The sequence below is a fragment of the Crinia signifera genome, chromosome 9 (genome assembly GCF_055691185.1).
Source record: "Crinia signifera chromosome 9, ASM5569118v1, whole genome shotgun sequence".
Taxonomy (NCBI): Eukaryota; Metazoa; Chordata; class Amphibia; order Anura; family Myobatrachidae; genus Crinia; species Crinia signifera.
In genome coordinates this window covers 130,055,412-130,073,374 of record NC_139225.1, presented here as the reverse complement: position 1 = coordinate 130,073,374, position 17,963 = coordinate 130,055,412, and the positions used below count along the sequence as shown (strand labels likewise).

Genomic DNA, 17,963 nt, shown 5'->3' with positions numbered 1-17,963 from the left:
ACTTTGTCGACATTTACATGTGTTGACCTTTCTGTGTTGATTTTTTCTTGTGGCGATTCGCGTCACACCCCCCCTGAACACCCACTCCTGCGATTCACGGCACACACACTCCCCCGCGATTCTTGGCACCCCACCCCGTGACCCCCCCTCCCGTGATTCACGGCACACCCCCCGTGACCCCCCCTACCATGATTCGCCGCAACCCCCGCAACCCCCCTCCCGCGATTCTCTGCAATCCCTCCCCTCCTGCGATTCGCAGCATCCACCCCCCCACAACCCCCCCTCCTGCAATTCGCGGCACCCCCCGCGACCCCCCCTCCTGCAATTCGCGGCACCCTCCGCGACCCCCCCTCCCGCAATTCGCGGACACCTAAGTTGCAATACAGGGCATCTTTCATACAATTCTAACCATATTTCTCATATACAAACGTTCACAAATTAAGGGGGCGCAGCCCCTTACGACGGTGTGAAGAGCGCCCGTAGGGCGCGATGAATCACCTAGTATATATATATATATATATATATATATATATATATATATATAGTAGTGCTAGGGTACATTACAGGCATCAGAAGAGGAGGCACAGAGCAGGGGGAAGCTGCACTGCTCAGTATTGAGCCCTCTTCATAGCTGATGCTGCTGCATACCAGGTGACAGTGCTGCTGCTGCTGCTTCTCTCACATGCATAGCCCATAGGCAAGCAGAGATCCGGCCAATCAGAGGTTGCCCTTTACCACACAGCATGCAGGGAGTTGTATTCTCTAGCAGCATGGTGGTGGGGAATGGAACACAGAGCAGACGGAGGCTGCAGTGCTCAGTATTGGGCATCACTTATGCCTCTTCTTAGCTGCTGCTGCTGCTGCTGCTGCATAACATGGGACAGTGCTGCTGCTGAGCTTCCTCTCTCACATGCACAGTCCATAGGCATGCTGCATCCGGCCAATCAGTGGCCGCCCTTTACCGCACAGCATGCCTGGAGTCGTAGTCTCTAGCAGCATGGTGGTGGGGAATGGAATGATTTGTAGTACAGAACCACACACTGATCCCAGCAGCCGGCTGTCCCTCACCTGTGTCAGCTCCTCTCCTCCAGCATGTTCCCTGTCATCTATTCTCTGTTTGATTATCACCCACACTAACCCCTAACCACCTTCCTCCACCCACACTAACCCCTAACCTCCTTCCCCACCCATAGCCCCTTTGCACCCAAAGCTCCCCCACGCAATAAATGCGTTCACAGGTTAAGGGGGCGCAGCCCCTCACGATGGTGTGAAGGATGCCCGTAAGGCACGATGAATTACATAGCTACATTATATTGACTCTTTGTCAGTTACATTGCAAGGGCCTTATTTTGAAACCTGTTGCAGAAATTCTAATATAAACTACTAAGTGATTCATCGCGCCCTACGGGCGCTCTTCACACCGTCGTAAGGGGCTGCGCCCCCTTAATTTGTGAACGTTTGTATATGAGAAATATGGTTAGAATTGTATGAAAGATGCCCTGTATTGCAACTTAGGTGTCCGCGAATCGCGGGAGGGGGGGTCGCGGAGGGTGCCGCGAATTGCAGGAGGGGGGGTCGCGGGGGGTGCCGCGAATTGCAGGAGGGGGGGTTGTGGGGGGGCGGATGCTGCGAATTGCGGGAGGGGAGGGATTGCAGAGAATCGCGGGAGGGGGGTTGCGGCGAATCATGGTAGGGGGGGTCGCGGGGGGTGTGCCGTGAATCACGGGAGGGGGGGTCACGGGGTGGGGTGCCGAGAATCGCGGGGGGGGTGTGTGTGCCGTGAATCGCGGGAGTGGGGGTTCAGGGGGGGTGTGACGCGAATCGCCACAAGAAAAAATCAACACAGAAAGGTCAACACATGTAAATGTTGACAAAGTGTGGCACTTCATTGGTGTCCATGTCGACACATGAGAATGAATATGAAAACATTCAAAAAATGAAAGAAAAAAACTTCAAAAACTCATGTCAACCTTTTTCATTGTCGACCATAGCCATGTCAGTGTTTTCCATGTGCAATTTAATTCTGGAGCTGCCGCGAATCGTAGGGGTGGGATGCCGCGAATTGCGGGAGGGGGGGTCGCGGGGGTGGGTGCCGCGAATCGCGGGAGGGGGGGTTACGGGGCGGGGGTTGCGGCGAATCATGGGAGGGGGGGTCGCGGGGGTGTGCCGTGAATCACGGGAGGGGGGGTCACGGGAGGGGGGGGTCACGGGGTGGGGTGCCGAGAATCGCGGGGGAGGTGTGTGTGTGTGTGTCGTGAATCGCGGGAGTGGGGGTTGTGGGGGGGGGTGGGGGGGGTGACGCAAATTGCCACAATAAAAAAATCAACACAGAAAGGTCAACACATGTAAATGTTGACATAAGTGTGGCACTTCATTGGTATCCATGTCGACACATGAGAATGAATATGAAAATATTCAAAAAATGAAAAAAAAAACTTCAAAAACTCATGTCTACCTTTTTCATTGTCGACCATAGCCATGTCAGTGTTTTCCATGTGCAATTTAATTCTGGAGCTGCCGCGAATCACGGGGGGGGGGGGTGCCGCGAATTGCGGGAGGGGGGGTCGCGGGGGTGGGTGCCGCGAATCGCGGGAGGGCGGGGTTCACAGGGGTTCCGGTGGGGGGTTGCCGCGAATTGCGGGAGGTGTGGGGTCACGGGGGTTGCCGCGAATCGCAGGAGGGGGGGTTGCGGGGGGGTGTGACGCGAATCGCCACAAGAAAAAATCAACACAGAAAGGTCAACACATGTAAATGTTGACATAAGTGTGCCACTTCATTGGTGTCCATGTCGACACATGACAATGAATATGAAAAAATAAAAAAAATTAAAAATAAATCTTCAAAAACTCATGTCAACCTTTTTCATTGTCGACCATAGCCATGTCAGTGTTTTGCATGTGCCATTTATTCCTGGGGCTGCTGCGAATTGCGGGGGGGGGGGGGTGCCGCGAATCGCGGGAGGGGGGTCGCAGGGGGGGTGCCGCCCCGAATTGCGGGAGGGGTCGTTGGGGGGGTTCTTTTTGCAGCGAATCGCGGGAGGGGGGGTCGCGGGGGGTGTTTTTGCTGTGAACCGCGGTAGGGGGGGTCGCGGGGGAGCGGGTGTTTTTGCCGCGAATCGCGGGAGGGGGGGGCGTGGGGGGGGAGGTTTTGCCGCAAATCGCGGGAGGGGGGCGCTCACCTGGTGGCTGTGGAGTAGCAGTGCTGGGCAACATGGGAAGGCAGTGGGTGTCTGGCACTGTCTGTGGGCTCACTGGGCTGGTTCTCTGTCACATACCTCCCAACATGACCCTCTCCAGGAGGGACACAATGCTCTGTTTCTAGACTTCCCCTTAATGTATGATTGCCATCACCTGTTTTAAACAGGTTAATTTCTCAGAAAGGTGTTCAGTACAGATGAAGGCAATCACACATTAAGAGGAAAGTCCAGGAACAGAGCGTTATAGACACAGACACCCACTTTGAGTGACAGATGTAGCCAAATATATAAGAGATTTTTAGATACAAATGGTAGAATAGAAGTCCAAGATAGTGAAAGAGCTTTTGCAAGTTTTAAAGACCACGAGTATGAAAGGCAAAACGAATTGTAACAGTGACAGCAGTCCCATATTGAATTGTTGCCACGCCCACGTCCCCATTATGGCAGTATGGATGGTGTAATGGTTAGCATTAATTCCTCACAGCACTGAGGTCATGGGTTCGATTCCCACCATGGCTCTAACTGTGCGAAGTTTGTGTATTCTCCCCGTACTTGTGTGGGTTTCCTCCGGGTGCTCCGGTTTCCTCCCACAATCCAAAAATATACTGGTAGGCTGATTGGCTCCCAACAAAAATTAACCCTAGAAAGTCTGTGTGCGTGTATATGTGGTAGGGAATATAGATTGTAAGCTCCACTGGGGCAGGGACTGATGTGAATGGTCAAATATTCTCTGTAAAGCGCTGCGGAATATGTATGCGCTATATAAGAAACTGTTAATAAATAATAAATAAATAAATATATAGAGGGCAATCCGGGTTCAACCCTTCTTATAACCCATGTCGAATTGCTGGGTCGGTTAACCTGGGTAACTTACTGTAGTGCATACACACCGCACCTAGACCCAGGTCACAAACCCAGCAATAACCCAGGTCCGAGGTGTAGTGTATTGCTCAAAAAACCTGGGTTATTGCAGAGTCGACCCGGGTCGAGGTGCAGTGGGACCGCACCAAAGGGAAAAAAAGGGTTAAACACGGGAAATAGGGGATCATTCTGGTTTGCGAACTTCCTCGCACGTTCGTATGGGGAGTTCGATGATGAAGATCTGCGCATGGTCATGTAGGTCTTCTCTGCGGGTGCCCTCAGAGACTTGCATAGTCTCTGTTACGCGCTCGCATCAGGTGGGGGTGGAGTAGGTGGCCAGGGGGCTTCCCCATGCGAACGGAGGCAGCCACCTGCCTTCAGGGCGGCCGGCCAATCTCACCTGTTCTTGGAGCAGGGCGCTGCTAATCTAAGTCACCAAAGACTGATTTAGATTAGCTAGCGCTACAGAAATCATTCCATGGCTGGCGAACATCAAATGATTTCGGGCCCGCATGCAAGCATACGAATGGATGTTTATGCAAAACATTCATTCAAAGGACTGCGGGGAAATTCTGCATTTAGTGGGGGTGGGCATTTGCACGGTTGGCGTTATACGGCTACCGCTGCTTTGCGAGAAAACCAGAATCAGGCCCATAGTCTTTGTAATGGGTGACCCTGGTTTACTGCGAAAACGACACACACGGGTTCTGAATCCCGGGTCGGACCCAGTTATGCAATCTGAAAATAGTGGCCCCTACTAAATGTAAATAGAATCTTCCTTCTTAAAATAAATTGCAACAGGGTAAAATACATACAGGTTAAGAAAGATGTATTACCATTATTTTTGTAGAAATTTTCGAAATATGGCATGTTCCCCCGATTTAAGTAATCATCTCCATTGTCCAAATAGATTTGTTTTACTAACTTGTATCCGGTGACCACCACGACTGGATTGGACCCCATATAGATGGTAAATATGTCACCATATTTCTCAGTGAGCTGAGTGAGAAGAACATTGATCAGGTACATATAGTAGGTAATATAGTAATATCTTCATTTCTTATACATATTGTTCTAAAATGTAATTCAACAGCAATCAAAAAATTCACAAATGAAAGAACTTAATGGTGTATACAGTTATACACACAGTGCGATTCCATTTCTGTTTAATCCCAATTTGGCAACCATTGAATGATTTCTCTAACAGTGGATGCAAGGAAGTACAGCAATGGGGGATCCGGCGATTTGGTGGGGTGCTGTGCAGCTTACCTAGGCAACCAGAATCAGGGCCCTAGTCAGGGGCTGGCTGGCAACTTTTAGCCTGGGGGGCAAGTCCAGAGCACTGGCCCATAAGTAACAGTCACAGACCGTGACGTCAGCTCCAACCCTGTTCCTGTTTCTATCCCAGCACCAGAGTAAGTCCTGAGCTACACACAGACTCCACACACTAGGTAAATCATTTGATGGTAAATTATTGCAAATGGATTTGCAGATAATTGCAGGCCTGTGCAATTTTCACAGGCTTATTGCACACCGTAATGCCCATTACACATTATGCCACACACCGTGATGCCCAGTGCACGCTACGCCACACACCATGATGCCCATTACATGAAACGGCACACACCGTGATGCCCATTACATGCTACGTCACACACTGTGATACCCATTACATGTTAAGCCAGACACTGTGACACTCATTACACGTTATGCCAGGGCTGAACAAATGTTATGTTAATGTAGGAGCCAGGATAAAAGAGCTAGGCAAACCAAAAATTTGGAGAGTGCAAGCCAAAAATTTACACCATAATGCCTATTACACGTTGCACACCCATTACATTACACCACATGCCATAATGCCCATTACACATTATACGAAACCACGTAATGCCCATTACACGTCATACCAAACACTGTAATGCCCATTACACATTATTCCACACTGTAATGCCCATTACATATAATACCACACGCTGTGATGCCTATTACATTTTATGCCACATAAGTGCCACTTACCTACATGCTCGTTGCTACGGGCTTCTTATTTGATGCCAGGGTTTGCATGCTAGGACACCTGGGGTTGCATGCTCTATGTGTCAAGGGTGGCATCGTACTTGCTGAGCTGCCTGCGCCTGGGGCCGCCTGAGTGCAATTGAGGGCACATAATGACTTGACTGGAGTCTGGAGACCTGGGCACCGCTGGACAGGGCACATAGTGGGGGGTGCAGGACAGCCATTGGCTGCTCTGCATCCTGAAGTCCTGGGGAGGCAAGCCACAGCCTGGACCAGTCACTGGGGCCTGGGTGCTGCCAGGGTAGAGACTAGATCCCCTTCAGTTACAGTAACTGGCTTATGATATACTGTAGCACTACTACCGTGGTCTCACAGGCGGCAAGCAGCAGGCACAGTACCCCTCCATGTGCCATGGCTGGCAGCACCCAGGCCCAGCCCGGCATTCATTGAATAGTTACTTAACTACACTGGCACTCTTTTCTGTGGGCGGCGCACGCTGGGAGCTCTCCCCACGGCACCTCCAGCTTCAACGTGTGACTCTCCCCACGGCACCTCCTGCTTCAGCGTGTGACGTAACAGCCGCGGCCGCGCTGCTGGTGGCATGATATTGACTAGTACTAGTGGTCTAACGGTAGCCAGTAACTGTAACTGAAGGGGATCTAGTCTCTACCGTGAGACCACTAGTACTAGTCAATATCATGCCAGGGTAACTGTAACTGAAGGGGATCGCAGCGCGGCCGCGGCTGTCACGTCACACGCTGAAGCAGGAGGTGCCGTGGGGAGAGCGCATCCCTCCTCCTCCTCCCAGCGTGAGCCGCCCGCAGCAAAGAGTGACTGCCAGTGTAGTGAATGCCGGGCTGCGGGCGGGCGCGGCTCTAAATACACTGGACCACCAGGGCCCTTTTCAATATTTAAACCGGCCCACCGCACCAATTGATATAGCGGCCCGGGGGGCACATGGCATCCTGCCCCCCAGCCCAGCCCGCCCCTGGCCCTAGTGTATGCTTATACTAATGACAATTATGAAACCAGGGGTATGGATAGGAGCAATATGGTCACATACAGATGTAGCTATGCTCACTGTTGCCGCAATACATATGCATTAGCATATGCGTTGCGACATGCAGCGTGGCACAACGGTCTTCAGACACGCCCATAGTTTAATGATACGTGTATGCATGCACACCTTACAGTCATGGATACAATAGTTGCGCCCAGAGTCGGCCCTATGCATAGGCAAACTAGGCAAATGCCTAAGGCGTTTGGAAAGCCATGGGGCACCAGCAGCTTCAGCTGATTAAAATTATATGCAGCATGCCTATATTCTGTGTGTGAGTGAGGCTGTATCTGCATATGAAATAGTGTATTCATGGAAATCACTGTAACATAGCATTCTGTATGCAGGTACAGCCACAGTCGCACACAGAATATAGGCATGCCGCATATTATCAGAAGCTCCTTATGTGTCCTGGTCATATAACAATGCAAATAAGATGAATTTTCAGCAAAAAAAGGCACCCAACGTTAGCAGAACTGGCCAGGAGCTGCATGGCCTATTGAGGCAAGATGTATGAGAAAACATCTGTATCCAAGCAGAGGCAGTGTTAGCGGCTGTGCGAGTGCTGTCTGCGGTGGGTTGGTTGTGCAATAGTGTTCGGCATATGTGCAAGGGGCAATATGTGTGTCATGTATAAATGCATTAATAATGTGCGACATGTGTAACAGGCATTTTGTGTGTCATGTGTATAAGGGTATTAATAATGTGCAACATATGTGTAAGGGGCATTATGTGTGTCATGTGTATAAGGGTATTAATAATGTGCAACATATGTGTAAGGGGCATTATGTGTGTCATTATGTGTATGAAGGGCATTAATAAAGGTTGGCATAATGTGTAAGGGGCATTATAATTATAAGGACATTAATAATGTGTGTCATGTGTAAGGGGCATTACTGTGTGGTATTATCAGGGGTGCCGAGAGAAAGGGGTAGGGGGTACAAATTACCCAGGCCAAAGTCTGATGGGCCCGGGCCCCCTTCCCTTAAGTGACAGCAGCAGCTGCAGCTTTTCTCCTCTGCCCAGCACACACTGCTTTGTGCTGTGGCCATGGAGATGCTTAAAATACAATATTTTCTCAGGATTTTTTTCCAAGGGTATAATGTGAATAATTTCAGGAGTAATGTATATAAGGTAAAGTGGTACTACTGTGTGATGTAACGTGAATAAGGGACACCATTGCATGATATAATGTGAATAAAGTTGCACTACTGTGTGGCATCATTTGAATTGGGGGTACTATTGTGTGGCCATGCCCCTTCCCAGCAAAACACACCCCTGTTTGGGCTGTGCACTGAATGTGTGCACTGTTTCCATTTAAAATATTGCGGGTAGGAGCACCAAAATGATGACTGCTATGATGAGGGTTGATGGTGCTGGGAAAGGGGAGCAGGGTCAGAGGCCACACTGGCTCCACTAGTGGTGGTGCTAGGGGGCACCAGCCAAAATCTTGCCTAGGGCGTCATTTACACTAGGGCCGGCTCTGGTTGCGCCAGCCATGCCTCAATTACTATGCATCAGTGTGAAGCTGAGTATGACTACATCTGTACATCACTGGAATGGAGAACATTACAATAATCAACAATCCATGCCCCCATCCCTCATTCATTGTCTTCAGGACAGACAAATCCAGTGCTCAAACCTTGATCATTCAACTAGTTATAGCTGGGAGGGGGCTGAAGAGTATATAAATGTCATTATTTAACCTCTGCGCAACATCTTCTCCTAATTATACAGATGGAGCGGGTCCCAGCTTTGCAGGGGATGGCGGAAGATTCGCCAGCCTCCATCCCCTGCCAGCCGCCGGAGGGGATGCGCGCGTGTCCCCTTACAACGGGGCTCCCCCCGGGTCCCCGCCGCCTCGCCGACGGTCACCCCTGGTCCCCGCCACCTTGCCACCCCCCCCCCCTAACCCTGTCCGTCTCCCTGAAGCGGAGATGGTTAGGTTCCCGTCCCCCCGCCGACAGGGGCCGGCGCTTGCCAGTGCAGGGGATCTGGCGAGCGCCGGCCAAAGATGGGACCCGCTCCATCTGTAATTGATTGTTACAATCATTAGGAGGATAATTTTAACCTAAGCAATTATTGAAAATATACCAAAGATTATATCAGGACTAATTGAATAGCCCCCGGCAGAGGCCTAAATTCATCCGAGTCTTCCGAAAGTAAGTTGAAATTTGTCCCGTCCCCCCCCCCTTCTTAAAAAATGGGCGGTGGAGAAGAGTCATGTAGGGTACACACCAGAATGATCATGAGCAGATCGTGAGAAGATCGTGAGTAGATCCTACGATGGTTGCACGATCTGTTGGAGCACAATCTGCTCACAATCTGCATACAATCTGATCACAATCTGTACCCAGTGGAAGCAATCGTTTTCAAATCCTGACTGCAGCAGGTAGGATCTGCAAAAGTTACCAAAAGACCAATGGGGACACGCATCATATCGGAACAGATCTAAAACATGCCAAAACATGATCAATTTACATGTCGGAATTGGGGGAATTGTGGCCAAATCGTTCTTGTGTATACCCAGAATCAGGCTCACAAGATATAGCCATCTGCAGCATGAATCAGTGTTAATTGGTGGGTTCCATCTCACAGTCTAGCAGCAGGGGCGGGTGCGCTGTTGCTTGCTGCAGTGCAGGCTAAGCGGGACCAGACAGGAGCTGCTGGGACAGACCTAATTATCTCTGCAGCAGCAGCGGATTTGCAAAACCAGTTAGTAATGCTTTTTAAATGATTGCCTCAGGTTATTTGGCAGACACAATGGGAATTCACAGATACCTGCATTGTGCAGGCTATTATATGTACTCCCAAGTTTATTTATGTAATGCAAATATGTTTTATGTGATACTTGTACAGTATATGTTAAGGCCCCCATATACTGGGCGATTTACTTGCAATTTGGGTTATTTTCCTGTGATTGCAGCAAAAAAAACGATAGCTGATAGCTGAGGATCCCCTTTTTCCAGGGATACCAGAATTTTGAAAATCGGCCCTGGGGAACTGCAATTCCCAGTCATATTTCTCAGGTTTTCTCTAACGCACGGTTTTCTGAGAGTATATTCCAAAAGCTGGGACTCTCCCCTTTCTGTGAACACTAGCGGCTTGTCTCTGTCATGCCCAGAACCAGAGATATCAGCCTTCCAGCAGCCGGTCCCTGCTCCAGCTCCAAACGTCTGGTGTACAGTTTTATATTTTTATCAATGGATTGCTCTGGCTCCTGATCTCTGATCCCCAAGTCCCCAGCACCTCCTGAAAGTTGGGACTCTAGGTTTTTATATTATTGAAGGCTAAGAAATCTATTTCCAGATAATGGCGATATCTGCAGTCAAACAAGCTGCCCTTCCACCGGAAAAAAGATGAATATTAAGCCCACTCCATTATCCAACCCTCCCCTGCATATAAAAACCCCCTACCTCCCTGGAAGTCATTTACAAGGGGCCCTTCATTCAGCTCAGTGCCCCCTTCCACACGTTAGTGTTCTCCCTCCCACCACCTGTGCAGTAAAGGAGTAATTAGCAGAAGTTACTGCTCCAGGTCCTACATGTTGAATGGAAGATAGAGCACCCCCTGCCACCCGTGGGACATCAAAGCTGCTGCTGATAGCACCCTCCACCCAGTGGCGTAACTACCTATTTGCTGGGTACACATTAGACAATGTTTTGTGTCTACAATCAGCTTTATCATCCCAACTATATTTAAGAGCATACATTAAAAGATTCTATGCTCAATCCTCAAGGCTACAGATTTCAAGGATATCCATGGTGCACAGGTGATAATTAGTCAGGGTTGCCGACTTTTTAATGCTCCTCTCCGGGAGAAGCCCGGAGAGGAGACTTTCCTTACCCGATCGGGGGGCGGGGGCTTGGCGGTGACGTCATTAAGCCCCGCCCCCACTACGGGAAATAGAAGAAATGACTGCTGTCCATGGAGGGGGCGGGGCTAAAATGACGCGATTGTGCCATTTTAGCTCCGCCCCCTCCTCTGAGACCCGCGGATTGCGGCATTTACATGCCGCGATTCGGGGGATTCAGGGGGGTCCACTAGATTCCGGGAGGGTTGCCCACCCTTCCGGGGGGCCGGGAGGAAGTCCCGATTTTCGGGAGACTCCCGGGAATTCCGGGAGGGTCGGCAACCCTGTAATTAGTACAACAGTCAATTTGATTTATCCACCTACAGTATGCTCTAGTTTGGATATCGTTAAGACCAGGGGTCAGATGCACTAAGCTTCAAAAGTGATAAAATTGAGAGTGATAAACAACCAACCAATCAGTTCCTGTCTGACATTTTTCAAACACAGTCTGTGGCATGGCAGGTAGGAGATAATTAGCTGGCTGTTTATCACTCTCCTTTTTTATCACTTTTGAAGCTTAGAGAATCTGGCCCCAGTACTGTTAGGGTAGCTTGAGGACTATGTTTGGGAAGCACTAGTATACACTCAATTTATTATGGTGCAATCAAGTATTTTTGTTCGCCTACAGTATGTGTCCCCAATTCATATTACTAATAAAAGTATACTGGCTTTCTCGAATAAGCACAAACACAACGTACTGTATTTGGTCACTGAATAAGCTCCAGGAGCCTAAATCTGCTTTAGTTTCAGGTGATTACCTATACAAACTGAGACTGGTCCTGGTAAACACACATTTGGAATTCCCAAACACAGTCCTCAAGGCTCACTAAAGGTGGGTCCACACCTAAAGATTAGCTCTCTGATCTACTGTATCTGGTGAGAGGAAAAACTTGGTAACATGTTGCAGCAAATAACAACCAATCATTTGCTCCAAAACACTGGAAAACAGACAAAAACTTTTGTTAGTATAAATGTAATGCATTTATACCCTTTAAGTGTCAATATCTCTATGAGAGATGTGTAAAATATCAGCTTAAAATGTCAGTGTCACTCAGATTTGTTATATAAATTCAAATAAAAAATGTTGTGTACAAAAAGATTATGGGGGGATATTTAATAGGCTGAGAGATTCAGAAAGAGAGAGATTTTTTTAAAGATTTAATCATTTACACTGCAAAACCAGTGTATATGGCATTACCTTGATGGCTGTTTGGGCCCGGTGCTGGCTGCCAAAATACGGAAGACCCCTACTCATTGTGTCCCCCATAATTTGGGAACCAGGACCGGCCCTTGAGCCTGGTGCTGGTTTTAGAAATCCTGGGGATCCCCTATGATTTTTGACCACTGAATTTCTAAAACCAGGACCGGTTCTTTGAGCCCGGGGCTGGTTATGCTCAGGAGGCCATTTTCATTTCTAATTTTTTCCTTTACACATTTTTTTGGACAGAACCATGCACAGATTGCACTGGTCTGTGCATGGTTCTGTCAAACTCGCCATGTTGACGTTGATGTTCACGTTTTCCATAAATCGCATCCTATTAAATTTGCGAGTTGTATGCTTTTTAATGGGAAACATCTGGATTGAATTAAAGCATGACACAAAATTGACAGGTCAGAATGTCTGATTTACGTGGCAAAAAGTGTGATTTTAACCACAAATTGGACTTCATTAGATTGGTGATTTCAGAAAAACGGGCAAATTCGGCTGTTTTTTTTACTAAAAATCACAAAAGTCGAAATATCCCATTAAATGTCACCTGTATATCTGATTGATCATTGCCTGTTTTCCAGTATTTGGGAGCAGATGATTGTTATTTCCTCCTATACAGATTTTTGTTTCCATCAGACAGATTGGACAGCTAAATCTTTAGGGGGGACATTTACTAAGACAGGAGTTCTATTTCACATGGGGTGTTGCCATGGGTAACCAATCAGAATCTACTTCTTAATTAGCACCTTCTAAAAGATAATATATTGTGTCTGATTGGTTGCCCATAGCAACATCCATTCTGAAATAGAACTCCAATCTTAGTATTTAGAATGTAAGCTCTAACGAGCAGGGCCCTCTGTCCTGTTCTTTTCTTAGAATTTATCTCTGCCACTGTTATAATTGCATCAGTGTCTTTTTTATTTACCATGTACTTGTCCTAATTTGCACATCTATGTATTGTCAGGCGCTGCGGTACCCTTGTGGCGCCATATAAATAAACGTTGATAATAATACTAATAATAATAATACTAATAATGGAGTGTACCAAGCTTAAAAATGTGTACACATGGTGGATATTTGGCTATGGGTGACTTCCCTTGAACTCCCCAAAGCCCAGAACCATACAATCTTGACCACCTTCACTTGCGATTTTGACTACAGTATGTGCTATTTGGCCAATGGGCAAATACATTGCACGTTAGACAGCAGTGGCTTAACTAGTGTAAGGCAGCCCCCGCTGCCACTTGGGGGAGCGAGCAGCAGCATGGTCTGCGTGGGTTCCTGTTCCGCCCGGCGCACTGACACAGATTAATCATTCTGACATGCTGCGGTGCGTAATTACGGTGGCGTTCTTCACTCTCCTGCTCGCCTTGCCCCCGATGTCAAAGCGTGCGGTTCACAGACGGATACAGGGGGAGGCGAAGGGGACTATTGTCCCCCTAAAAGAAAAGTCGAGATCCGCCCATGTCCTGCTGCCTGCCAATGAACGGCCTCCCGTGTCCTCGTAGTCTCCTCACCTGCTCTGCCCGTCCCCGAGCAAGACGTACTCCCCTCCACCAGCAGAGCCGGCCCTAGCCTAAATGACGCCCTAGGCAAGATTTTGTCTGGTGCCCCCTAGCACCGCCACTACTTCCGCCTCTGACCCTGCTCCCCTTTCCCAGCACCAACCCACATCATAGCAGTCATCATTTTGGTGCTCCTTCCCGCAATATTTTAAATAGAAACAGCGCACACATTCGGTGCGCAGCCCAAACAGGGGTGTGTTCTTGCTGGGAAGGGGCATGGCCACACAATAGTACCCCCAATTTAAATTATGCCACACAGTAGTGCAACTGTATTCACATTATATCATGCGATGGTGTCCCTTATTTACGTTACATCACACAGTAGTACCACTTTACCTTATGTACATTACTACTCACATTATTCACATTATACCCTTAGAAAAAAATCCTGAGAAAATATTGTATTTTAATCACCTCCATGGCCACACTGCAACCCAGCACAAAGCAGTGTATTCTGGGCAGAGGAGAAGAGCTGCAGCTGCTGCTGTCACTTAAGGGGAGGGGGCTCGGGGCCCACATCAGACTTTGGCCTGGGTAATTTGTGCCACCTACCCCTTTCTCTCGGCACCCCTGATAATACCACACAGTGATGCCCCTTACACATGACACATTATTAATGTCCTTATAACCATAATGCCCCTTACACATTATGCCAACCTTTATTAATGCCCTTCATACACATAATGACACACATAATGCCCCTTAAACATATGTTGCACATTATTAATGCCCTTATACACATGACACACATAATGCATGTTACACATATGTCGCACATTATTAATGCATTTATACATAACACACATAATGCATGTTATACATTTGTCACACACTATTAATGCATTTATTCATGACACACATAATGCCCCTTACACATATGCCGAACACTATTGCACAACCAACCCACCCGCAGACAGCACTCGCACAGCCGCTAACACTGTGACCTCTGCCTCTGCTTGGATACAGATGTTTCCTCATACATCTTGCCTCAATAGGCCATACAGCTCCTGGCCAGTTCTGCTAACGTTGGGTGGCTTTTTTGCTGAAAATTCATCTTATTTGCTTTTTTGCTGAAAATTCATCTTATTTGCATTGTTATGACCAGCACACACAAGGAGCTTCCAATGATTAAAATGATATGCAGCATGCCTATATTCTGTGTGCGACTGTGGCTGTACCTGCATACGGAATGCTATTTTACAGTGATTTCCATGAATACACTATTTCATATGCAGATACAGCCTCACTCACACACATAATATAGGCATGCTGCATATCATTTTATTCAGCAGAAGCTGCTGGTGCCCCTAGGTATTCCAAATGCCCTAGGCAATTGCCTAGTTTGCCTATGCCTAGGGCCGGCTCTGTCCACCAGACTCCACAATATTCCCAGGGCAACCTCAGGTAATAATACTACAGCTCATTAAAGAGACAGCAGCTGCCCCTTTGTATAGTGTCTCCTATATATGCAGGTGGCTGCCTCACTGTCATCATGGTTGCAATGTGATGAGCGTAATCACCCACCCGTTAGCCCTATATACAGTGACCACTATGTGTGGTTATCTCACTGTTATCATGGGTGCTATATGATGGGAATCATCCAACCATAGGTAAGGGGCATTTTGGTGTGTGGTGTAATGTGTTATGCTGTGTACACACGGTGCAATATGATTGCTAGCGATATATTGCTAGCAATATATTGCCAGCAATCATATTGCTCAGTGTCTCCTTTTCATCAGCGATGAAAAGGAGACACTGCTACGGAGCGGAGGGGGAGTGCAGCAGCAGCAGACGCTGCTGCTGTCACTTTGAAGGGAGGAGGGAGGGAGCAGCGGCACGGGGCTGGGGAGATCAATGCTGATCTCCCCGGCGCTGACCTCCGTGAAAGGAGGAGGGAGGGAGCAGCGGCACGGGGCTGGGGAGATCAATGCTGATCTCCCCGGCGCTGAACTCCGTGAAGGGAGGAGGGAGGGAGCAGCGGCACGGGGCTGGGGAGATCAATGCTGATCTCCCCGGCGCTGACCTCCGTGAAGGGAGGAGGGAGGGAGCAGCGGCACTGGGCTGGGGAGATCAATGCTGATCTCCCCGGCGCTGACCTCCCGGCGATCGCAGCAGGGAGTGCACACGGGAGCGCGCAGCTGGCGATTTATCGCCAGCTGCACTCCAAATCACTGGCAATATGGTCGCTCAGCAACCATATTCCCAGCGATTTTACCTAATATTGCTCCCGTGTGTACACACCATAAGGGACATTACAGGAGAGGTGTTTGGGGGGGGGGGGGGCAGAATCTTATTTGCCTGGGGTGGAGCAAAGTTTATAGTTACGCCACTGCGACACAGTCAAAATTGCCTTGCCTGCACAGTCTATTATTTATCCATGCAATACTGACCTCACAGGGCTGTGCATAGGTATTGCAAGCAGGGGAAACACAGCAAGCCCGTGAGGGGCGGCGGTACGCGTCCTACGACCTTTTCATACCCCCACTATCCACGTCGGCGTGGAGTTGAGAATAGACAGTGTGGCGAGCGCAGCGAGCCACCGAGCCCGAAGCGTGGCGAGCGGACGCGGATTCCTTCACAGGTATCCGTGTCCCCTCCCGGGCTTCACAGCTGTCCGCTGCGCTCGCCACGCTTCGGGCTCGGTGGCTCGCTGCGCTCGCCACACTTTCTATTCTCAACTCCACGCCGACGTGGATAGTGGGGGTATGAAAAGGTCGTAGGACGCGTACCGCCGCCCCTCGCGGGCTCGCTGCGCTCGCCACACTTCGGGTTGACGTTGATCGTGGGGTGGCGTTAACAATTGTGGGGGCCATTTCACACTTCAGGGTGCCTATTTGGCCTCTGTGGGCCATTTAACATTGTTTCCTATGGAAAATTCGGGTCCATTGAGACATTGAACAGGAAAATCGCGTCAATTGGGACATGTAACATTGTTCCCTATGGGAAATCGCGGGCATCGCGTCGGTCGCATCGCACCCATTTTTTTAGTGCATGCGATGCCCGCGATGGCCGCAATTCTTTAACTGCGATGCCCGCGATCAAAATCGCGGGCGCCGTGCTAGGTAAAGAGTACCGAAATAACTTAGATGCAACATTATCTGTTCCACCAGCAGCATTGGTGATGTTCCCCTACAACACTCCTATCATACCCACTTCTGTAATTACAACAAACGTTACTATTAAGCATTTTGTAAGATATCTGATCTGCATCATACAGTTGACAAAAAACTTTAGTAGGACTTACTTTAGTCACAGAGTTCACCATTCCTCCTACTCCTAACTCTCTGAGGTTCCCCAACAATGGAAGAGGTGTTGGTCCAGGGGGGAGGTTTCCCTTTCTCCAAAATCTCCTCAAACATAAATACCCGATGAGGAGTAACACATATAATATCAGGAGCTGTGTGAAATCTAGTGGAAAATACATTCTCAGCTACTGTAGCTCCCACTGGCTTGAGTTCTCTGTGGATCTGATGGTCTGCCAAGACACTGAGCGCAGTCAGTCAGCTTTGCCTATGAATGACAGTGGATGGTTCATGCAAATGGATTAAAAACAACTTTAGTGTACTGTAGGTGGAGCATAACAAACATTGTAGATGGAATGAGTCACAGAGTACTGCAATGGAGTTTTGGCTTAGGGAATATTCAGTCTTTACTGCTGCATTTGTTGTAATGACATAATCTGCTACAGTGGTACAAACAGAATAATATTCTTGTAAGAAATACAAAGATATTCTATTACCCAGAACATGTCATCGTTAGCAGAAATGATCTCTAGACCAGGGCATACTTACCGACTTTTTATCTCTCCTCTCTGGGAGAAGCCCGGAGAGGAGAGATACTGCTGCCAGGAGGGGTGGTACTTGGCTGATGACAACAAACCCTGCCCCCATGCCACTCAAATGCAGAAAACCCACCCCCATGCCACTCAAACATGGTAATTTGCAGGTCCATGGATTGGGGGAGGTGCTAAAGTGGTGCGAAATGATGTGCATCATTTTAGCCCTGCTCCTTTGCCACAAACCCACAAAATCCAGGATTTGGTGATGGGGGTAAGTGGGAAAGTGGGAGACTTGCCTACCTTCTCCGAGGGGGGACGGGAGGGGGACCCAATTTTTGGGAACCTCCCGGCCATTCCGGGAGGGTAGTCAAGTATGGATCAGGGGTTCTAAAACTCAGTCCTCAGGTCCCCCACACAGTTCACATTTGCC

At 48.8% G+C, this 17,963-nt stretch overlaps 1 protein-coding gene across 2 annotated transcripts in view; it reads right to left on the bottom strand.

Annotated features, from left to right (window-relative positions):
* The window catches only part of LOC146036032 (cytochrome P450 2G1-like), a 74,588-nt gene extending 57,017 nt beyond the window's left edge, over positions 1–17,571 (bottom strand). The window contains exons 1-3 of one of the 2 annotated variants that reach the window (XM_083159798.1): positions 17,547–17,571; positions 17,000–17,265; positions 4,894–5,056 (exon numbers count right to left, since the gene is read on the bottom strand). In XM_083159798.1, coding sequence (XP_083015924.1) covers positions 4,894–5,056; positions 17,000–17,179 — 343 coding nt within the window. In that variant the 5' untranslated portion in view covers positions 17,180–17,265; positions 17,547–17,571. Of the gene's footprint in view, positions 1–4,893; positions 5,057–6,073; positions 6,636–16,999; positions 17,266–17,546 lie in introns of those variants that run through there. The other variant, XM_083159799.1, reaches the window with a different exon arrangement.
* Positions 17,572–17,963: the final 392 nt, after the last annotated feature.